Source organism: Oryzias latipes, chromosome 22 (assembly GCF_002234675.1).
Source record: "Oryzias latipes chromosome 22, ASM223467v1".
Taxonomy (NCBI): domain Eukaryota; kingdom Metazoa; phylum Chordata; class Actinopteri; order Beloniformes; family Adrianichthyidae; genus Oryzias; species Oryzias latipes.
This window is the reverse complement of record NC_019880.2, coordinates 3,083,801-3,108,055: the sequence shown is the minus strand read 5'-3', so window position 1 is coordinate 3,108,055 and position 24,255 is coordinate 3,083,801. Positions and strand designations below refer to the sequence as shown.

The window sequence follows — 24,255 nt, the reverse complement described above, 5'->3', positions numbered from 1 at the left end:
AAGAGCCATATATGGCTCGCGAGCCATAGGTTCCCGACCCCTGCTCTAGGTGTAACTGCGAGTGTGTATGGGTGTGTAATCGTGGCGCTGCGAAAGACTGGCGAGCTGACCAGGATGTCCCCCGCCTTCGCCCACAAGTGTCCTGGTTAGGCTCCGGCAGCCCAGTGACCCCGAAAAGGACAAAAACGGGTTAGGAAAATTAATAAAATGAAACTTTATTTAAAGGTTCAACTTATTGTCTACAATTGTTGTGTTCTGATAATTCCGTTGGCCCTGATCTGAAAACACAAAAAAAGAATAAATTCAATAAACAGATCCAAGTTTTTCCCCATCTTTTATTATGTTAACCTTTTATCACTTAACACTTAAACTGAGAACTTCAACAAACAAGTAAAAACAGATCAACTAGAAAAATAGTTAACTATTAACTAGTAAAAATAGATGATAATTGGTTATGTGAGAAGGTTTGGTGATTGTAGCTTTGGGATCTTCAGAACTATTGAACATTTTTGAGAATAAAGAATAAAGAATAAACATTCTTAAAAATTAAAAAAATAAAAACTTTCATTTAAAACATTGTTGCATGAATGATTGTTTTGGTTGTTTTTGAGACATTAATGACTTTTTTGGATCACTTTTTCCCTGAGCTTGCAATTTGTAGACGGCCCCTTGGCTCTCCATTTAATTCTCATTAACTATTTCCAAAAAACATTTTTTAAATGTGTGAATATCTGTTGACCTGCTTACTTTACTAAACTGCTTCTGTGCACCTCCTGCTCAAACTAGTCCAGTTTCTGCTGGGCTTTATGACTAAAACATGCTGTGATCAGCAGTTACACGAAGGGTCTTGAACCCACACATGATGATGCTCACTGCGAACCCTGGGAATCGAACCCTGATTTTCCCATGTCCCAGTCCTTCACCAACTGAGCTTTCCAGCTACTATTTTACTATTTAAGTGATGTGTATTGAATTGATTTTAAGGAAAATAATTTCAAATGTTTTTTATTTCTATAAATATTACAACAGAATAGATTTAAACAAAGATCAGATGACATATAATGTGATTCCAGCTCAAACTTTGGTGTTTAAATTGAAAAATAAAACTGCTGATTTAAAAAAAAAAAGTTTAAAGAAGGAATACCGTAGTTTAGTTGAACACTAATATTTTAAGTCTTAACAGTATAACTGATAAGAAATCCACTTTACCTTCAGAGGGAGAAGACAAACTCCTTCCAGCAGACTGTTAAACCTGCGAGCTGTGAAATCTATCGATGCTCACAGTTACATTGCTCAACGCTGCGAGTCTGTTTGCCTGAGAAAGCGCTACGGTCATCAGTCAAACGTCTGACTCCCTGCAGGCCGTTTTTTTTGCTTTTAAATGAGGCAGAGAAGACGGCGGCGGCGGCGGCGGCAACAGAAAATGAAGGAAGCAAAAGGCTGAAAAATGTTAAACGTAAGAACGTAATAAAGCTAAAAATGTAAAAACTAAGTTTCACACAGAGGGCATATTTTGCATAAAATATAAATATATATATAAAAAATTAAAAAGGTAGGTCTTGGGCCTCTTCTTAAAAACCTCTACGGTCTCTGCGGCCCTGAGCTTCTCCGGCAAACTGGGCAGACTGTTCCACAGGCGAGGACCGTAATGGCAGAACGAAGCCTCACCATAAGTTTTGGTCCACACATAGGAACAACTAAGAGGCCAGCACTGGAGGACCTCAGGGTCTGCAAGGGCTCATATTTTAAAAGAATATCATTTAAATAAGAAGGCCCAAGACCATAAAAACATTTATAAACCATTAAAATAATTAAAAATCAATCCTGAAACGCACAGGGAGCCAATGCAGCGACTTTAAAACCGGTGTAATGTGTTCCCGCCCTCTGGTCCTCGTCAGAACTCGTGCCCCAGAGTTCTGCAATAGTTGTAGATTTGAAACAGACTTTTTGGAAAACCAGAGAGCAGGGCATTACAATAACCTAAACGACTGAAAATAAAAGCATGCATCAGCATCTCTGTGCTGGCAAGAGAGAGGAACAGGCGGACTCGACATCGACATTCTTAATGTGTGGGATAAATTTAGCTCAGAGTCAAAAAGTACGCCCAGGTTTCTCACTCAGTGAGATGGTTTAAGGTTCTGAAGATGTGGTAAAATCATCTCTCTCTTGTCTTCAGAACCGATTATTAAAACTGCAGTTTTGTCTTGGTTAAGCTGTAGGAAGTTTTCTGCAATCCATGACTTTATATCTAAAATACAGGTTAAAAGAGTGTTAAAAGGGTCAAGGTCATCAGGAGACACGGCGATGTAAAGCTGTGTATCATCAGCATAGCTGTGAAAGTCAATGCTGTGTCTCCTGATTACATCACCAAGAAGCAACATATATAAATTAAAAAGTATTGGACCTAAAATCAACCCTTGGGGAACCCATCGATTTATTTCAAGGTTTCCTGAAGAGCACATATCCATACTTACATAAAAGTGTGGATCTGTAAGGTAAGAGTAAAACCACTTAAGAACAATTCCAAAGAGGCAGTGAATGTCTCAGGCAATGGAGAACAGAGGATACAGTGCTGGAGGACAGATCCTCATGGGAGGACAAACCCCTGCATGGGATGTACCACCGGACCATAACTGAAGTGGTTGATATCAAGAAGTCCTACCAATGGCTAGGAACAAGCCCTGAGCACCAGAGCAATAGAGGCTCAGATCTACCACACCAGACAAGACCCAAGGTGTAGGCTGTGCAAAGAGGCGCCTGAAACAATCCAGCACATAACTGCAGGGTGTAAGATGCTGGCAGGTAAAGCATACAATCAAGTGGCTGGAATAATATACAGGAACATGTGTGCAGAATATGAACTGGAAACCCCAAGGTCAAAATGGGAAACACCTCCAAAGGTGGTAGAGAATGAGAGGGCAAAGATCCTGTAGGACTTCCAGATCCAGACTGATAGGATGGTAATGGAGAACCAACCAGACATTGTAGTGGTGGATAAAGAACAGAGGAAAGCCGTTGTGGTGGATGTGGCAGTGCCAAGCGATGGGAACATCAGGAAGAAGGAACATGAGAAACTGGAGAAATACCAGGGACTCAGAGAAGAACTAGAGAAAGCCTGGAAAATGAAGGTGACAGTGGTGCCTGTGGAGCACTCGGGGCAGTAACCCCCAAGCTGGAGGAGTGGCTACAACAGATACCTGGAAAGACCTCAGACCTCTCAGTCCAGAAAAGCGCCATGCTAGGAATAGCTAAGATACTGCAGGACCCTCAAGCTCCCAGGCCTCTGGTAGAGGACCCGAGCTTGGAGGAGAAAACACCCACTTCTTTATCAAACAGCATTTTTTCGTCTGCTCCTGATTTACATTGATTTGAATAAAGAAATATTCAGAAATGCTATTTTAATCTAATTACTCTTTATATATGTCCTCCATCATCAGGAAAATGTCACAAGAATGTGTTAAAATCACCAAAAACATGGGTATCACAGGGAGCGAATTTCCATTTTATTCCACTACGGTTGCCTATAGGAAGCTTTTACTGCAGATTATCTACAATAAAAAAAAACATGATCAAGTTTACAGAACATTTTTAGTGGTGTGAAGCCTTATGTTGTGTGTTTTCATGTAACAGAAGCTACTTTAGGCCCCCCTCTAGCACTAAACCAAAAGAATAAAAAGGAGGAGACTTTTACTATCCGCTTTCTCCTCTGCTGAGAAAAGAAGGAAGTTCGGTAAAGATTAAAGGTTGAACATAAGTGTCCTAAGGAACAGCATGTTCTCCACTCTGACTCCACTGACCGAATGTATTAATCGTCACATTTCTCTGACGCACACAAAGAGAAGGAGCAGCGCAAGAACCTGTGTGTAAGCAAATGACTGGCTCAGCTCCTGCAGGCCCTGAAGGCCTCACGGCGGCAATACGGCGCTCTGTAATAACAGCAGCTTTATTAGCCTTCAAAACCAAACAAGGACACAGCGTCCCACAGATCCACTTTGGCTTCATTTTACTGGGTTTTTATGTGCCTGCCTTCCACACAAAGTGCACCAAAACCCCCTAAAAAATGTGTAATTTCACTTTTAAAGGAGTGTTTTTTCTTGAATTCAAGGTCAAAAAACAGGCACAAATGTAACCAAAGAGCAAAGGGAACACAGTAAGAGACGCATTAAAAGATTTCTGATGAGCATTCATGAGGCAGCGTGATCGTTAACGAATGGAAAGATCTTCAGAGTGTTTCTTTCCGATATTAAAAACTCACACTCTGATATGTGGATTATTTTGTGTTTTCATGCAAGTGAGTAATCTTTCATTAATCCTCAAAGGGAAGGAAGGAAGGAAAAAGAAGTAAAGAAGATAAACCAAAGGCGAATGAAACTTCAGAAATGCTCGAGCGTTCTCCGCAAATGACAGATACATAAAGAGGATTTTTGTTGTCATGGTCACAATATGGCCTGAAGTGGAAAAAACGACTATGTTCAGTCGGGTGTAAATCTTGTTAAACTTGTCTAAATGTAAATAAAAAAACCAAAATGTTTTGGACTAGAAGAATACAGTTTTTTTTCATATTTTTGAGGAGATAAATACACTAAAAGCTGGGAACTTATGAAAGGACCAGATTTAGGGTCAACAAAACGGAAAGGAAAAAGGTTGAGTTTAGAAAAAAGTGGCCATGAGTTCCAGACGGAGTTAAGAAGTCACCTCTTTGCCCAGATCCTCCCTGATGACCTGCCGGATTTCCTCCATGCTGCTCTGAGGAGCGCTGCTGTGGAGCACCTTCAGGGTGGACGTGTACTCTTCGGGCAGCAGGTAGTCCAGAGCCCCCAGGTGCTGGCCCACTTTGATGAAAGTCCCACGGTTGGCGCAGCACAAGTCCCGAAGACGCTCCGCCGATCGCCGGTGCACCTGACCACGGCAGAAGAAGAACCCGTCAACATCTTTGCCAGAAATGATCTACAACGTTAAACCGTTTAGCTCAGTTGGCTGCATGCAGGACTGGTGCTAGTGAAACCAAGATTCGATTCCCGTGATGAACCTCATCTTGGGTACGACCCTTTGAGCCACTGCCTGACTATGTAGCCACAAAGGATAAGATGCAGGGTTGTGTCAGGACAGAGCAGCAGGAGGTCATTAGAAATTCACCTCAGAGTTGTGAGCCATGCTGTTGACATGGCGCAACCCAGCCCCCTCTTCCCGTCCCCGTTGCTGAGAGCGTTGTGTTTACATGTTTACATGAGAGCTTGTGGCCCAACCAGTGTGTTTTCTATGACACAAGTATCATTTTTTTTTTCAATCTGCTCTTGATTCGCAACAACTAGAATAAAAGATTCTCAGAAATGCAATTATGAGCTTCATTTTTTCTCTATAAATGTCCCCCATCATCAGAAAAATGTCACTAGGACATGTTAACAACACCAGAAACACAATTTTCATACGGGTGGGTTTTCAACATACAAAAGTTAGTTAAGGTGTCCCTCAGGGTTCCATCCACGGCCCAGTTTAGTTTTAAATTAGATTCTGTTTTTTTAACTGCTGGTACACCTACATTTAAGTCTGAATTTATAACTTCAGGGAGTTTTTGCTCTCAAGACGGGTTTGGTTTTTCTTTCTTGCCAACATCAGTACATCTTCAGGTCATTTTAAGTTCATTTTCTATACTAAACACTGATTAGTTATTTTTTGTGTGTGTCTAACAAAAACGCAAGCACAACTGAAATGTTATTTTTGGAAAAACTTGGGTTGAAAATAATAAATAACAGCTTCCTGAGCCTGCAGAGACGATTACACCAGGTTTGCACAGAGTATTCATTTATTGACCCCCCCGTACACACCCTTAAGGCATAATCCATTTTATTATGCTAGTTGCTTGTTGTTGAGGGGTGTGCGTGTGTGTGTGTGTGTGTGTGTGTGTGTCCCGTCTGTCCCATTTGAAGCAGCTGGAAGTGATAATGCTTATAGAGAGTTCCTCTCCTGGGACCTGGGCAAATAAAAAGGCGTGAAATGAGCTCCCCTTAACCTCTGTAACACCCCCCCACCCCCCCAACATGCATGTGCACACACCCACACATGCACGCACCCGTCCCACAAGATCGTTTGACTTGAGTGTCATCTGGTCGATGATGACAAAGCAGTGACAGAAACAAGCCACCAGAGATCTGCAGATGAGCCTGTGGGCTCTGTGGCGCCGCCGTCTGACCTCTGAGACCCACAGCGTGTGCCATGTGTGTGCGGCGTGAATTTCCTCCTGCGTGAAAGTCGGGGGTTGCGTTGCGTTCCAGGAAGCAAATGTGCTGCACGCTGCATTCAGGTGTAGATTCCTATAGAAACAATAACCAGCTCGGAGCTACAGCTCACTCCACTGCAGCCGACCAATCACAGCAGGCCGGCATCTGCGGAGTTATGTCATCACTGTAGCCGCACGAGAACCGCAGTCTGTCCTGATCGCGTCTGGAAGTCCATCATCATCATCATCTTCAGCAGCAGCAGTGGATCACAGTCTTCATCAGATCGATCACCGCTCTTCCTCATTCAGCTCTGCTCCAGTAATCAGTACCCTTTCAGGGGAGGGGGGGGCGGGCCCACAGCCTGAGGGATGACATCACCACAGAACTGGTGCTGGGAGATTGGCTGCCTCTGGCCACGGCCCCCCCAAAACACGCGCGGTCGGTCCAATCACACGAGGGCAGCAGGGACTGAAAGACACAGGGGGATGATCTGTGGTACAACACTGACACAAACCACCCCCCCCCCCCGGTCTCTGCAGGAATGGTAAGTACAGGGCGGGAGGAAGTGTCATGGAGGAGCCCCCCCCCCCCCCCCGTTGACAATTAAACCCATTAAACCCTCAGATACAGAAAAGGAGGAAGGTTGAGCCTCTTTAAGGAGACTCAATTTACATTTCCATCCTTTCACAGAGATGAAAATATTAGTGAAACGTTTGAAGTTTTGCTGAAATCTGAGGTGAAAAGTGAAAGTTGGGAGTTCAGAAGCTGCTTTTAGGAAAACCTCTGGTGTGAAGACGTTTCTGCAAAACTTTGGCCCAAACTACAAAAGCTAAAGAAGGTTTAAAAAAACAAAACAAGAAACACCAGAAATCACAGATAAAAACATTGCAGTTTTAGTGCTGATCTGGATCCAGATGTTTAAACCCTGGTGGAGCGGGTCTCGCCCAGCATCAGGAGATGATCTCAGCTCACAGCTGAACCCCCTGGTGTCACCGGACCTGGTGCTCGGGGTTCTGAGAGGAGGAGCCAGCCGGCAAAAAGAGCAGTTTAGTGAGTCTTCTGGCTGTTTGGGGTAAAGTGGAGGGGGCATGGGGGGGTACTCTGAGCCAGCTCCCTGCAGCCTCAGCTTTCAGATGTCATTAAGCACAGATGGCAAATTTTTTTGTTGCAGCACCCCCCGCGCCGCAAAGGCAGCAGATCACAGGGAGCGGGAATCAATCGGACGCAGATCCCGACTGTAGACGGGATCCCAACAGCTGATGTGTGGTTTTCTTCATTGAAGGTTAAACTTCAGTTTGCTTTTCTGCTTTGTTTTTTGGGAGGGGGGGTTACTGAAGGTGTGAAGGCACAAGGCCAGCCCCCTCCCGCACCCAGAGAGCAGCTGCAGTAATTGATTTCTGCAGCCACACCAGGGTTAAATGACTGGGATTAGTGGACTATGAACAGGGCCTATTTATTAGCGGGATGCTCATGATTAGCTCGTTACTCAGTTCACTGAGGCCCATCCTGCTGCCTGTCAAAGGGGCGGGGGCAGACCGTTTGGGCTCAGATTTAAGCCCCTGCAGTCAATAGGGCCGTCTGCAGCGCGGGAATCCAGCTCCGGCGTCTGGGGTCCGCTCCGGCCCAGCTCGGCCTGCTTAAAAACGAGATTTATTTGAACTCCTCCCATCAAGGAGGGAGAAATACGAGCCACTTATCTCTGGGAGGCCTGGCTGAAGGAGCCGCTCTCCTTCTGCCAGCGCGGGGTGATGAATTTTCAGCAGGAGCCACAGTTAATTTCATGCTCTGCATTTTCTCGTCACGCCTCGGCGGACGTGTCTTAGTGCCGCGAGAACGGCGGGAACATCCTCACCACGAGTCAGAAGACGCTCAGCACCTGGAAGCATCAGCTGAGCAGCCTGGAGAGCTGACAGAGGGGTGGAGAAAGAGCTGGGCTTCCATCCACGGACACAGCAGGAGTCAATCAGGAGACGGGATGGAGTTTACCTAAGATCTGCATTTTTTCCCCATTTACTGTGTACCATTGTAAATATTAAGACGGATTTCAATGAGGAAAAAACCAACATGGCAAAGACTCTACATGAGAACTATGTTCCGCTAACTTTACAAGAAACAAACACTTAAAAAAATTAGGATCTAAACCATGAAAGTAAAATTAAATCTCCAACAAAATAAAATACCAATTAAATGACTAGAGGGAGCTGCATTTCCAGAAGAAAACGCAGGCTTGAATTCTACATTGCTGAATGAAAATAATTGGCAAACAATTGATATTTTCGTGAAAAATGCCTGCGCCGGGTATCGAACCGGCGAGCCTCTGCACCACAGAAAGAGCCAAAGGCTTTAAAGGATTCCCCATGTGTTTCAATGGAGGCCAAAGATCCTGGAATATCTTGAAAAGTTCAAGGATTTGAAGGAGCAAAAGTCACAGCTGGAAAAAGCTGAACGAGCCGAACATTTGAATAGTTGAATGGTTAAAATAGCAGAAAAATTATAGCAGTTAAGCGGCACAAAATGGGGAAATATTCTATAAAGAAAAACAGGAAAACAATGGGTTAATAGCATTCAACCAACTAGACATCCAGCAGAATAAAAACCTGCTTCATAGGTTAGTGGTTACTCTAAATTGTCCCTAGGTGTGAATTTGCATTGGTGTGTGACTGTGGATCTGCATCAGACCTGTCCAGAAAGTATCCCGCCTGGATGGCATCTGTAGATTATTAATTATTCTAAATGCTCTTCACTCACAGGATCAATCAGTGATGTATGTTAAAAAGTAACGGCTGCTTTAGGGGCTTATTTTAGTAGTTTATATCGTGTTTAAAAGCTTTCTCTCCTACCGGTGTTTCTGAGGGTTTGAGGGCCGCTATGAAAATCTGATCCCACTTCTGACACCAACAACATTTTCAATATGTAAAGGGGTTACATTTCTGCCACAAAGTTTTACTTTTTAGACTCAGAGATTTATCTTCTTAGGATAGTAAAATAACAATTAAATGTCAAATTTTGCTTTCCTCCTAATGTAAAATCAATTTAGAAAACCTTCAGGTCCCTAAAATGCTTTTTTAAGTCTATTTATGCTAAATATGTTTGATTTTGTTCCTTCTAAAATAACATCTTTTCCTTCCATTGCAGTTCTATCATGTTTGACTTTTTGGATGTCCAAGTGCACAAGTTTTATTTTTTCTTTCAGTCATAATGAAAAGTGGGTTGGTTTTAACTGTTCGGAATTTGTTTGCGTTAAATCGGGTTTCAGAAACAAAACCAAAAATCAAAATCTAGAATCAATTGATTGAAGACCAATGCAGCCTGAAGGCTCATGTTCGTCTCTAGATCCCAAATCAAAAAAGAGAAGCAAAGCACAACCTGAAATCTATTTCATTATTATGCAGAATAAAACAGTCATTATAATCCATCAATGTAATGGTCAATAGATTTATAGCTAGGGTGCTTTAAATCATGAACTCACATAATCTTGAGCTTCCGTTAAATTTCTTTAATTTTTTTGGTAAAAATCGGGTTTTAAAAGTCTGCAGGGTTTTTTCCTCATCACGAGTTTGTAATAATTTTCTGCTCAAACAGCAGACTGGAGCCGGCTCCTCCTCTGAAGCATCGCCCTGACTCATTGTTATTCAGAGCAGAAACGTGGTGCAGATAAGCTGCTGTGTGCCGTCCAGATTTAAAAAACACTTCTGCAAATGTTCACCGGACCGCACAAAAGCCCATCCGAAGCAAAGACGGCAACCGCTGTTGCTTCTTTAGTATTTGTTAATGAAGGTCAGTGTTTTCAGTGGACTTTGAGCTAAAGTGGCTTCGAGGAGTCACTGGGGTTTTCTGTGTTTGGTTTGAAGTAAAAAGTCCTTCAGGAAAAAGAGCAGGCGAGATTTATGAAGTGAACGCAAAGAAACATCAGGAATGACAAAAAGGAACCTGGGATTCAAGGAAACGCGGTACAACGACCTGTCAAGTACGACGAGTCACAGTTTGGTTTTGATATATGATTTGTAAAAACCAAAGAAAATACGCTAAAAAGCAGGAAGCAATTAATTTAGTGTATACTAAGGCCAGTGTAATAATAAAACAAGTCCTTCTTAAAGTTAGACGCTTGTTTGACACTTGTAAACATATGCAGTAGCAACGGTTTGCTTTCCTCGTGATTCAGTTCAATGGTGTGACATTTGATCGTGGTATCCCTACTGTCAAGCACGGAGGCGGGCACTAATGATCTGGGCCACCTTTCCATCCCTCTGACAGAAAGATGTTAGTGTTTTGTTCCAGGTCCACAGCTCAAATGGGGGGTTTAAAGCCTTACAGGTGGAGATGGGCTGTCTGCCGGTGAAAAATGGGCAAACCTGTGCGGGGCACGCAGGTGGGCCACACGAAATATCAAGGTTTTTTCTACAGGGATACTGCGAGCAACAAGTCACGGATCAACACTTACTCCAACAAAAATCATGTTTATGGCGTTATTCTTAACATGGAGGACATACATAAAGAAAACTGAGCCTAAAGATTATCGTGAATCAGGAGCAGATGAAAAAAAATGTTGGCGAAAGCTTGCAAGAATGACATCGAAGCTACTTTGGCAAGCCAAAAGCTCCCTGCTCAGCTCCATTCTGATGCATCCACTCGTAGACGACAAGATCATGAACGTTTTTGTTTTGCTCGTCTGAGCCGGAATCTGGATCCAAACTGTACGACTGGATAGCTCCAATATTTTTCGCCATTTTTGTGTAATTTGGGGGTGTAAGCTAGCAGGAGAGAGTGTAAATAAAGGGATGATGGGAAGTCTGATGAACTCCTACCGCTCTGTAGAAACTACGAAAATGACGCAGGATTTTTGATTTTGCTTAAAAGCATCATGTTGGTCATTAAAAGACCACTGGAGACACTTTGAAAATAGATCAAAAGATGATCAGGGGAGGAGTTTAAGATGCGACTCATCTCCCCAACCAGCCACAAGCATCCATATGGGTGCATGTGACGAAGACTTTTGCTGCATTTATTCACTAAGAGGAGACGCTTTACTTTCCAGGAGAATGGAAACTGCAACACATTTTGTCATCAGTGAACCTAAACTTCAGAAACAGGATGGCCGGTGAAAAAGTCCCGGATTCCTCCACATTTTGGGAATCAAAATTAGGAATTTCTGAAATTGTTAGAACTCGCCCTGCGCCAAATATTTCCTGCGAAATGATTTCTTGCTGCAAAAGACCACTCAAACAAGAACCAAAATGGCCGTAATAACGCGGAACGCATGTACCCTCCAACGGAGAGTTGACTTTACTGGTCACCATGGTAACAACAAGCATGTCCACATCGTGTCTGTCAAAGCATCGTGCGCTACAGTGCTGCATGTTTCTGAGGAGATGGCTTGAAGCTGTGAAGTTGAGGGGCGGGCCCTCGAGTCGGCCGCGTCCCGCACATCACGATGCTCCTCGGCCCCCGGAAGAGCGGGGAATCTGAGCCGGACTCCAGCTTGTCAGCCATGATGTAACCACAGCAGGCAGCTGCGAAGCAAATGTTAAACGTGCCCTCCTCCCCACATCCCTCAAGGGTTTTCCCTCCTCCTCCGCCTCCTCCTCCTTCGACTCGTTCGTCCGATAAGCTGCAGCCACGAGCTCGTCAAGGTCAGCAGTCATCCGGCCCCGCCCAGCATTTCCACAGCCAATTCCCATCACATAAAACCCCACCAGCACCGGCGGCGGGGTGCTTTTCTTTTTTGAGCTGGGCCTCCTCCCTGTTCATCTAAAGGAGCAGCAGCTCTCTCAAGGGTTCAGTCAACACTGACACCTGCTGGTGGAGGTCTGAACTGCACTGTCTTTGAAATGACATAACTTTAATCAAAATTAACTCAAAAATGTTCGCTTTCTTAATCTTCAGAAGACTTAACTAGAAAACCTCAATACTCTGACAGAAACTGGGTAACTCCTGATATGGTTTGATGGAAACAGGACAGAATATTGTTTTACTGGACATCCTGCAATCTGTAGATTGCAGCAAATCATGTGTGCAAACTCCACACATGCAGCTGTGCAGCAAACACTTGAGAGCTTTTTTTCTCCAGGTCAATTTTTCTAAGAAAAATGTGCGCAGAGGAAACGGAAGTTTGAAACACAGGTTTAAAGTGATGAAAATGCACCTCAGTTCTCAGTTGAAATCTGCTGTAAAGGGTTAAATTCTAATTAAACTAAGATAAATAGAAGATAAATTATTCCCTTATGTTCCACACTGCACTTCGCAAAACTAAATCAAAATCCAGAAATGTTGTAATTTTTAGTTCCGAATTCAGACACTAGATCAATTTTACTATTTTTTTCCCTCTAAATTGTGAAATAAGTCAATTTGTTTAATCAAAATCTAATAAAGGCTTTTATTTGCCTGCTTTGTCTTCCTGGATCCGTAAGATCCCATTACAGGCTCTCAAAAGCCTCACCTGTGTTCTTCCTGAAACTTAAAATCATTCTTTTTTGTTTGTTTGTTTTGTTTTTTTGCAGAGTCTACTCTACATCTTTTATTTTGAAAATCAATGTTTCCTGCCTCAAGGATAGAAATGTTGTTCCAGCTCGACGTGCTTGTGTTCCACCTTGAAAATGACTGCTGGTTTCTTCCCTGAGGACCTTCACGGTTCCAAAAGAGAAGGAGAAAAAAGTCTGATCACGTTCTAAAACAACAAAATCCAATTCCCTATTTTCTATTAATTAACCACTTAATGAAGTATTTCACTTTCATTCTTGAGAGTCTGAACCTTTGCTTTGATCTATTAAAATGATCCTCCAGACCTTTAAAATAAAACGGCTGCATCTTCTGCACAAAGGTTGTGCTGAATCACAAAACATGAAGGCAGAGGAGCAGAAGGTGAGAAGTCACTAATCAGCATCAGCTGACTCTTTGATTCCCTTTCCCCACGGCGCCCTTCCTATATCGTAACAACCTTGCACGCGCTCAGAGGAACCGGAGTGCAACTCTTTATCTCCAACCTTGGGGTGGCGGGGAGAGAGAAGGGGCGCGGATCCGTGCAGATGTGCCGAGTGAATCAGCGTTTTGTTCCGCTTTCATCTCGCAAATGAAGGAGCCGCCTTCAAAATGGCTGCTTCCCTAAAGCCGCCGCGCGGCGAGGAGGAGAGGGATCATCAGCCTGCGTTTGTCCTCGCTTTCCGCGCCTCACCTCCTCCCCCTCCTCCTCCCCATGATGAGCCCTCACCTCCGCAGGCGACGGCTTTCAGATGACTCGCTGTTTGAAAGCTGTCACAGATTCAGCAAAGGGAAGGACACTTTTTTTTCTTTTTTAGATTTTATCTGAACCAAAAGTTGCATCCCTGCTTTTCCTCCTCTTGGAAGTGAAGTGCACCGTTACAGTGCGGCACAAAAAAGGAAGAATGAGCTGAAAAGAGTAATAAATGAATAATATTTTATATATAAAAGAAACAACTTAATGATGAATGCAGAAATACTCTCTTGGCTACCAGCAAAGCAAAGTTTCTAAACCTGAATATCTCCTTACCACTTCACTACTTTTGGTAGTTACTAGGGCTGGGTATCACCAATTATTTCCAGCATCAATTTGATTTAGGATCAATATTTTTTTTAGTCGTCTGTATGTAAAAACTGGACCGATTGAGTGTGACGTCACCCGTTGAAAATGGCGTCCTTTTGCCTACAACCAAATGAAGTCAATTCTGTGGCCATTTTTTTTTTTTTTTTGCGATAAGGACGCCACCATAGTGGAGCCAGAAGTCGACAGTAAGCAGTAATTGGTCTGAGTCGAGGTTTCTATGGCAACCACTCTCACCAATCAGGAGTGAGTTTGTTGGAAGACCACACCCCTTAAAAGGGGCCTGTAATGTGGAAAAATGGCGACTGAATTGGCTTCGTTTCGCTGGAGCCGGAGGTAAGGCGTTTATTTTCAATGCGTTACGTCACACACTCGCTTCACCCAGTCAATGTCCTCCACGGACCCGGACAACCCAAAAACCCACAGCACCCGTAAAGGTCAACCCCCCCCACCCCTCCATACGGGTGAATTGTTTTTTTGTCAAACCTTAAAAAGCAAAGAAACTGCAGGTTGACGTGTATAATCTGGCAGTTTGGCTTATTTATTTTTTATTGCAAAGACACATATAAGTCACCGTCTGTCAACAGATGAAGTGAGCATTTCTCTGTCTTTGGTCTTCAATGAGACATTAAAAAACGGCGGCTTTGAAATCTTTTGGATTCAGGCGTTGAACTCTGCAGCCCCCTCCTCCCCCTCCTCCTCCTAGCCTTAAACATCACTCATGCATTATTCATTTGCATTAAGAAGCTTCTTTTAATGTCCCAATCATCTCTTGGAGAGATCTGTAATGAGATGCTAATAGAAGGCTGTTGCCTCTGAGAGCGGAGGAAGCCAGCGCACGAGTCAAAGGATGCCATTGCATAATCACGCCATCACAAAGCCGCCTCCCTCTTTGCTTTTTGAAGCTCTTGTTCTTTAATCTGCCTCATCAGAGCAAAGAGCGAAGGTTCATACAAAGACCAAAAAGGAAAAGAGACAAGTGACGAATGAATGTTTTTCCTGTTCTTATCAGCCAATCACATGGCAGCAACTGAATGCATTTAGGCATGTAGACATGGTCAAGACAGTATGCTGCATTTTAAACCGAGCATCAGATTGGTGGAAAAAGGTGATTGGAGTGGCTTTGAGCGTGGCATGGTTGTAGGTGCCAGACGGATTGGTCTGAGGATTTCAGAAACTGCTGATCTAATGGGATTTTCACCCACAACCATGTCTAGGGTTTACAGAAAATGGTCAAAAAAGAGAGAGTTCTGTGGACAGAAATGCCTTGTTGATGCCAGAGGTCAGAGGAGAATGGCCAGACTGGTTCCAGCGGATAGAAAGGCAACAGTAACTATAAGAACCACTGGTTCCAACCGAGGTCCGCAGAAGAGCATCTCTGAACATGTCCACTCCTGCCAGCTAAGAACAGGAAACCGAAGCTACAATTCACACAGACTGACCAAAACTGGACCATAGAAGATTGGAAAAAGGTTTGACGTTTGGTCTGATCAGTCTCCATTTCTGCTGCCACATTGGGATGGTAGGGTCAGAACATCATGACAGCATGGATCTATCCTTCCTTGTTTCAACGGTTCAGGCTGGTGGTGTAATGGATGTAATGGTGGTGTAATGAATATGGGCCGGTGGATTCACTCAACCACTGCCTCCAACAGATCAGCGCGTGGATGCAGAACAACTTTCTCCAGCTAAACTCAAACAAGACCGAAGTTATTATTTTTGGCCCACAGAAACAAAGAGAAAGTGTCAGCAGCTACCTTCATTCTCTGTTTCTTAAACCCTCAAATCAAGTCAGAAATCTAGGGGTAATCATGGACTCTGACCTGAACTTTAACAGCCATATCAAGTCAGTAACATCAGCGGCATTTTACCATCTGAAAAACATTGCCAAAATCAAAAACATAGTGTCAAAGCCAGACCTGGAGATACTTATTCATGCATTTGTCTCCAGTAGGTTAGACTACTGTAACAGCCTGCTCACCGGCCTCTCCAAACGAGCTGTAAAACAGCTTCAGTACATCCAGAATGCTGCTGCTCGAGTCCTGACCAGAACCAGGAAGTATGATCACATTAGTCCTGTGCTCAGGTCTCTGCACTGGCTCCCTGTACCTCAAAGAATAGACTTCAAAGCAGCTCTGCTTGTGTACAAGTCTCTCCATGGCCGAGCACCAAAGTACATCTCTGACATGTTAGTGCCATATGAACCATCTCGTACTCTGAGGACCTCAGGGGCCGGCCTCCTGTTGATGCCCAGAGTCAGAACTAAACAAGGGGAATCAGCGTTTCAATATTCTGCAGCTAAAATCTGGAACAGCCTCCCTGAAGCCGTAAGACAGGCCTCTTCTGTGTTCATGTTCAAATCTAGACTTAAAACATTTCTGTTTAGCCGTGTATATGACTGAAAGGTCCTATCTGCACTTTTCTTTCCTTTCCTTACTTTATTTTTAAATCAATTTTCAATTTTTTTTTCTTTTCTTTTAAAGTAAATTTTACGTTGATTATTTCTATGATGTATTGTGATTTTAATGCATTTTTCTGTTTTGTGAAGCACCTTGAATTACTTTGTGTACGAATTGTGCTATACAAATAAACTTGCCTTGCCTTGCCTTGGTGTGGGGGATATTTTGTAGGCCCCTTAGTACCAATTGAGCATGGTTCCAATGTCCCAGCCTATCTGAGTATTGTTGCTGACCATGTCCATCCCTTCATGACCACAGTGTACTGTCTTCCAGCAGGATAAGGCACCATGTCATAAAGCTGGAATCATCTCAGACTGGTTTCTTAATCATGACAATGAGTTCATTGGAGTCAAATGGCCTCCACAGTCACAAGGGGCCTCATTTATAAAACTTTGCGTAGGATTTGCGTCAGAAGTGGCGTACGGATGAAACATAGGACGTGCGTACGCACAGAAATATTCGGATTTATAAAACCGTGCGCACGTACATCCTACGCATCTTTCCCTTAATAAATCACAACCGATTCTAAATGCAGCGCAGCTTTTGCGGCTTCGTGACACGCCCATAGTTGCCCATAAATAGTCCGCGAAACGCCCACAAATTAATATTCATGGCTTGCGAAATCATGGCAAACACAGAGAGGAAATCAAAAAAACGTAACTTCACTCAATGTGAAGTAGAAGTTATTGTTGGCGAGGTGGAAAAGAGGAGAAGAATGTTGTTTGGAGGGCACAGTGTGGGCATTACTAATGCCAAAAAGGCACGTGGCAGACGGTGGCAGACGGTGGCAGACGCCGTAAATGCTGTAGCCTCACAACCTCGGACCGTGGCCGAAATAAAACAGAAATGGTCGGACATCAAAGTCGAGGCAAAAAAACGTCTAGCGCTGCATCGCCAGAGTGTGTCGGGGGGGGGGGGGGGGGGGGGGGGGGGGGGGGGACACCGGAGCTGACCCCTCTTGATGACAGACTGGCGGCAATAATTGGGGAATCCCTTAATGGAGTGGTGACTGAGGCGCAGGGGAACACCGACCCGCCAGATGCACCGGGTGACACACCCCCAAAAGCCTGCGGAGGTCCAACAGGACGGCTCGAAAAAGTCGGAACCGGCTCATATGCCACTCGTCCTCGTTTGCCAGCAAGTCTTCTTGCTGTCTAAAGATGCGTTCACTCTGAATTCTTCCATTTGCCACATCTTCTAAGAGCCCAAGATCAGCCATTGTGCGTCATTACGCATTGTGATGGGGCATTTTATTTCCATCCATTTAATTGCATCTGACAAGCTACAGATGTCGGTAATAATCGACATGGAAATGGGAAAATGTTCAACGCAAATGTAATTTCTTGTTGCTTTCTGAATGGTTGAGACATACGCCATACATGGTTTTATCAAAAATAAAACAAACTAAAGGCATATGCATGAATACCATAATTCCATAGCTTATGAAGAAATGTTTTACTATGAAAACAACTTTCCCCAGTGGATAATTAATGCATCTCTCTCTATCTATCCATCTGTCTGTCTGTCTGCACCTATATCTGCTCCGCCAGACGGACACACTGACGAGAATATCAGTTTTGTACATTATTTCGTTCTGTTAAATGTATTATTTATGAGGATGAATTGCACAACATGCCAATATTGCAGAACATATTTCACTTTTCTTTCTGCAAATAAGTGTTCATTTGAATTTCTGTTGTAATTTTCGTTTGATTTCTTTTGTTTATTTCACTGCTGATCGATCAAACGGGTGTTGGTGTAGGCTGTTAATTGTAAGACTTGCTTTGTGAAGTCTTCATGTTATTTATGAGAGGCAGTATTGTCATTTTCACTTTCACGTGTTTCTTCCATCTGCCGACGGTGTCGTCGTTTCTCATTTCATCCGTTTTTGTGCGTACGCCTGGGTCAGAGCTTGCGTGAAGGACCGCACATTTTCCCGTCAAATTTGCTTTTTATAAATCTCAACTATTGCGTAGAGAGTGGCGTACGCCTTCTTTTGTGCGTACGCAACCTTTATAGATGAGGCCCCAGATCTCAATCCAATAGATCACCTTTGGGATGTGGTGGAACTGGAGATTGGCATCATGGATGTGCAGTCAACTGCCTGCTGACAGGTCAATATGGACCAAACTCTCTGGGAAATGTTTCCAGCACCTTGTTGAATCGATGCCACCAAGGATTAAGGCAGTTCTGAAGGCAAAAGGCATGCAACCTGATACTACCAAGATGGACCTTCAAAAGTTGCAGATGAGCGTATAATCCAAAAAATCATTTAATGCAGAAATAATAAATTTCACCACAGACTTTTCTTTTGGACAGATTTTCTTCATTATTGTGTCACAACACTCTTCTGCTATAGTCCTCACTTTGACAGATGAGAAGCAGTCAAGCAGCCCGTGCCATGATAGAACCACCTCTGTGTTTAACTGAAGGAGGTGCAATTACTTTGAGTCACAAGCACAAGCCAGGAAACTACGATGTTCAAAACTGTTCAAAATAGTCTCAAATGTGTGAAAGGCTGGCTTTCTTTTTGTTAGATTGGAAAAAAAAACGCATTTCTCCATTCACAGAACACCTTTACCCAAAAACGATGCCAGCTTTGTGAACTCTGCAAGCATATTTACGCATGGAAAGTCACAAACACAAAAGAACTAAAAAGTTTTGATACTTTTTTTGTAAAGACTGTGTGTTGTGTATCTATAAAGTATGGCTTTGTGGAAAACAGAGAAGCTGTAGAACCTTTAGAACACTGAGGAACACTGAGCAGGTCTGTTTGAGAAGCTCTTCTGTCTGAAGCATGACTAGGGTTTTCTAAACTCTCCATAGCTGATTTTCTGCACCACGAGAAGATACGCTCAATCCAAATGTAAAAGACATGATCCAAGCTCGTTTTACAGACAGAACCTGGACAAAGGTGTAAAAAAAAAAAAAACTGGACAAAGATTTGACCGAATACAACTTCCTTCAGAGAGCTGATCAAGGATCCCACCGCCTACCTGGGATTTGAGCGCAGAGTATTCCTCCGTGCCGCTTTCCACATGTTTGAAAGCTGTTAGGTAGTCGTAGCTGATGACCGCCGTCTGCAGACAAACAGAAGATCAGGAGACAGAGCGTGACACTTAACCCTTGTGCTATCCTAGACACTTTACCATTGGGAGTTGGGTCATCTAGACCTACTAGACAGTGCTCTGAACCTTTTTTCTTCAATGATTTGTGATCTTCACTGGTGTCAATGGATTACATGAAATCTTTCCACCTTTACCCACCTTTGTCATGGTAGGGAGAACACGTCAATGTAAGGGTGGGGTCATCTAAGATAGCACAAGGGTTAAAGACTTCACCATGGTTGACTTCTGATCCATACAGACGGGTTTACAGTTTTTGTAGCCATGCAAGCTTGTATGTCTTCATGGTTTGAGTTTGGGTCAACAATCAAGAGATGATGACAACCTCCACTTCCGTGGCGTCACAGCCCAAAGTAAAGGAGTCAAGCTTTCCGGGGTTTTAATGAAGCGGGAAAAAGAAAATCAGCTGATTGTCTGTTCTCCGGAAGAACCGAGGCACGGTTCCTGATCACAGTGGAGAATCAGAAAACAGCTAGTCTTCTCTTTGACTGGAAAAACTAACGTCCAACAAAACTAAAAAGGGGGGAAAAAAAACTCTGTTCTGTCGTGTAAGCGTCTGTTTTGTTAGAAAAGCTAAAGGCCACCATACAAGAAAAAAAAAGGAGGACTAGTCCACAGATTTAGTTATTTATAGGGATGGGCCGATATCGTTTTTCCCAGCCGATATTTCACCTGTTACTGTGAGGGATAGTCGATACTTAAGTCTCCAAGTAACACAAAATGTAAATTTCCTTTTTGTTTCTTAATTAGGAAATACACGACTTTTCTTTTACTGGACAATCACACTGTACTTGACCTTTTTAACATACAACAAAGGATCTCATAGGAACAAGGAACACTTTCAAACTTAAATGCATCTGTAAGCATTGAGACCATTTATTGAATATTGGACAGAACGGTGAACCATAATCTCCCTATTGCCAGAGATCCATTAGGAACAACATGTAGCCCTATCAAAAAATGACATTTACCTGAAAACAGTCTATTGCTGACAGTGACTGTAAACATAAGCTTTCCAATCTATTTGGAACAAGCATGCACTTCAAAAATAATGTCTTTCTGAAAATAGTTAGAAGAATATCTGTAGATTTTTAGATATCAGACCGATAAACTCAAATTATGCAAATATCGGCCGATACCGATACTGGCATCGATAGATCGCCCATCCCTAGTGATTCATCTACACCCCCGTCTGTCCAGGGGTGTACCTGGAGTCGGTTAATCTGCTCAGAAACCAGAACCAGTTTGACCAGAGAACGTTTGCATCTCACTAAGTTTAAATAGGAATGACTGATTTGGGATTTTTGGTAATAAACTGACATGCCAATAATTCAGAGCACACCACAAAATCCATGTACTTTTTCACTATAGGTTGAAATCCCAAATGAATTCTAAACATCTCGACTGTGTCCGTCTCATATTGTCAGTCGCATTAAGGAACTCACGGTGGCTGCAGCTCGACCAAACCGGACGACGCTCAGGTCACTGAGGTCCAGCTGCTTGTTGTAGAAGTAAAAGCCGGAGGAGGCGAACACTGCTGTGGCCAGAGAGGAGAGCTTGAGGAGCCGGGCAGCCATCCGGGGACTGCAGGAGAACACAGCAGTGTGAGGCAGGAGAACCACAAAAGCCTTTCTTTACCGTTAACAGAGAGAAAAACTCCTGGTGATATAGCTTCAATCTTTACCCAAAAACCCATATAAACGTTTAAATTCAGCAATTCAATATTTTACCAGACAAATAAACAGCTTTAACTTTAGTTTTTAAGGGCCTATATGATACAAAAATATCAACTTTTTGAGCTTTTTAGTGTATTATTATGTACATTCCTCACATAAAACAATCCCAAAAGGGGTATTTTGATCCATTGACGCATCTTTGAGTATTCATTCTACGAACCAGTACGCCAGCCCCTCCCAATCCACAAAAACCACTGGGTCCTCACGTTCTTACGTATGAACGTGGAGGACCCGCCCCTTCCAGGAGCGTCTGCACTGCCAGCCCCGCCCCCAAGCTAACACACACCAGCTTTCATTTTATTTACACAGACCCGCTGTCGAGGCCGGCGCTTGGTTGACATCATTAAATGGGCGGCACCCACAAGGAGAGAAAGGCGGAGCTTCAGAGATGGAGTCGTCTTACTTCCAGGTAGGAAAATGAACTCATGCATATAACTGATATTTCATTGTAGATAGATAGATGACTTTATTAATCCCACAATGGGGAAATTTCATTTATCTGTGGCAGCAACACGACATTCAGAAATAATCTATATAATATAACATCAATAAAGGACATCACAAATTACATTTATATTAGATAATTAAAAATATTACTAAAATTATTATGAAAAATAATTATCAAAAATGAGATTCTTATTAAATAAAGAAATAAATATTAAATAAATACAGCTGCAAAAGTGTAAAAAACATGCGGTCTGCAAAACATGTAAACTGTAAAAAAACATTACAAATTTTTTCAAAATACAGAAATAACTAATGAAGTTCACACCAAGAACAAAAACAAACAACTATTCAGGAACAAAAAACAATTTAAAATTGAAAAACAACAACTACAACAAAAGTAAATGAATCAATGACTAAACAGAAAAAACACCCCTGGGACCGTGGAGTGTCACTTTGACACGGTGTTGTACAGTCTGATGGCTGTGGGGAGGAATGACCTGCGTTAGCGCTCCTTCTTACACTGAGGGTGCAACAGTCTGGTGCTGAAGGAGCTGGTCAGCGCCTCTACAGTTTGGTGTAGGGGGTGGGAGGGGTTATCCATGATGGATGTCAGCTTAGCCAACATCCTCCTGTCCGCCACCTCCTCGATGGACTCAAGTGTGCAGCCCAGGACAGAGCCGGCCTTCCTAACCAGTTTGTTAAGCCTCTTCAAGTCTCTGCCTGCACTGCCCCCCGCCCAGCACACAATTCCATAAAGGACCACTGAGGCCACCACAGTGTCGTAAAAGGTCCTCAGCAGCTGTCTGCACACGCCAAAGGACCTCAGTCTCCTCAGCAGGTGAAGGCGACTCTGGCCCCTCCTGTACAGAGCATCCGTGTTGTTGGACCAGTCCAGTCTGTTGTTCAGGTGAACACCCAGATATTTAAATGTGTCCACGACCTCAATGTCTGAACCCTGGATGTTCACCGGTGACTGTGATGGTGAGGACCTCTTGAAGTCCAGTATCAGCTCCTTTGTCTTGCTGGTGTTAAGCAGCAGGTGGTTAACTTCACACCAGCTAACAAAGTCAGTGATGACCCCCCTGTACTCCTGCTCATCCCCCCCCCTGATACACAGCCCACAATGGCACTGTCATCTGAGAACTTCTGCAGATGACAGTGGTGGGAGTCGTAGGTGTAGTCCGATATGTACAGGGTGAACAGGAATGGGGAGAGCACAGTCCCTTGAGGTGCCCCCGTGCTGCAGACCACCACATCAGACTCACAGTCACGCAGCCTCACAAACTGTGGTCTGTCTGTGAGGAAGTTAATGGTCCAAGCAACCAGATGTTGGTCCACACCTGCAACCTCCAGCTTCCTCCTCAGCAGTGATGGCTGAATTGTGTTGAAAGCACTGGAGAAATCAAAAAACATGACTCTCACAGTGCTCCCAGGGGCCTCCAGAAGGCCTCATTAAAGGTCTTTAATGTGCCAAATGTGATATGTTATCATATGGTTGATGTGATTAATTTGAATGAATATGGGATACAGTTTACTCTAAAAGGCTAAAGAAATGATAAAGGACCTTTAAAGAAACCAAATCACCTTCAAAAAAACTTTGTTTAAATAAAAGCTGCTACAAAAACACAATAAATGACCTTTGCTGCCTAAATCCAAGTACGACTTAGAACATAAGAAATATGACAAACACTGGGGATTGATTGGAAGAATTGATTGTGGAAGTATATATACTATTATTTTATTCTCTAAAATTTGTTTATCCACTAATGCAAAAGTTTTCTTTGTTCTGTTCCCTTTTATTTCCGGCTGTATTGGAACTTGTGTAGGATTTTTTATTTATTCGTGTTACCTTGTGGAAAAACTGAAACTAAAGTTTTTCATAAGTGTTAAGTTGAACTCATTCAGTTATTTTTTGAATATTTAAACATGTAGCTTTTTTTGATTAGTGCCGAGTAAAAACAGTGTTTTTCTTTTCCTTCATGCTCTGTCATCTAGACCCCAGAAGAATTCTGAGACCAGCATCCTGCATGGATGATGCTGAACCGCTGCACCTGTGCAGGTGGATGACCATCGACCCTGGCAAACCTGAAATCGGATTCTTGTACTTCAATGTCCACAAAACAGTCAGCTCAAACTGGTGTTCCCGCGCCGCGCATGCGTCCTGTCATCATTGTCAATCAAAGCCAGAACATCACAGCATCCCATCCCACAATGCACGTCCCTGACACTCAGCTGTGACGTTAGACGTAGAATCGAATCAACCGAGAGGCCAATTAGCGACAAAAGGATGTCTGCGAAAACCTGCTGAATGTTCCCCTCGCGTGTTGTGTAATGGCCGTTCAGGTTGTGTAACTGTCGTTGTGTGAGCGGACACACAACAATCAGCAGTCACACTCCACCAGTCGCAGAGTTACGACACCTTACCTGACAAACGGCCGCTTCTGCTCGGTCCACACGCGCACTGGCGACCGCTAACTCACCGGTTCCGGTTTTGACCTTTTCGCCTCCTCTCAACTACAGCGCAAGGACTTCTGGTCAATGTAGTCTAAAATCTCGGGGGTTAGTGGATGCGTTTGTATTTCCTGCTGGGCCGAGAGGAATGTAAATCGGACACATGAATCGTTGAATGTGAGGGTTAAGAGACACTTTTTGACTAAAATTATGATCATATTCACTCGTAGTGTCGCGTTTTTAAAACATGAAAACTACACTTCC

The 24,255-nt window shown here is 43.4% G+C and overlaps 1 protein-coding gene across 2 annotated transcripts in view; it reads right to left on the bottom strand.

The window, feature by feature from the left end:
- adck1 (aarF domain containing kinase 1) overlaps nucleotides 1–24,091 on the bottom strand; it is a 57,426-nt gene extending 33,335 nt beyond the window's left edge. The window contains exons 1-4 of one of the 2 annotated variants that reach the window (XM_004082423.4): nucleotides 23,965–24,091; nucleotides 20,803–20,941; nucleotides 19,229–19,312; nucleotides 4,696–4,899 (exon numbers count right to left, since the gene is read on the bottom strand). In XM_004082423.4, coding sequence (XP_004082471.2) covers nucleotides 4,696–4,899; nucleotides 19,229–19,312; nucleotides 20,803–20,934 — 420 coding nt within the window. In that variant the 5' untranslated portion in view covers nucleotides 20,935–20,941; nucleotides 23,965–24,091. Of the gene's footprint in view, nucleotides 1–4,695; nucleotides 4,900–6,070; nucleotides 6,564–19,228; nucleotides 19,313–20,802; nucleotides 20,942–23,964 lie in introns of those variants that run through there. The other variant, XM_023951725.1, reaches the window with a different exon arrangement.
- Between the last annotated feature and the right edge of the window lie 164 nt (nucleotides 24,092–24,255).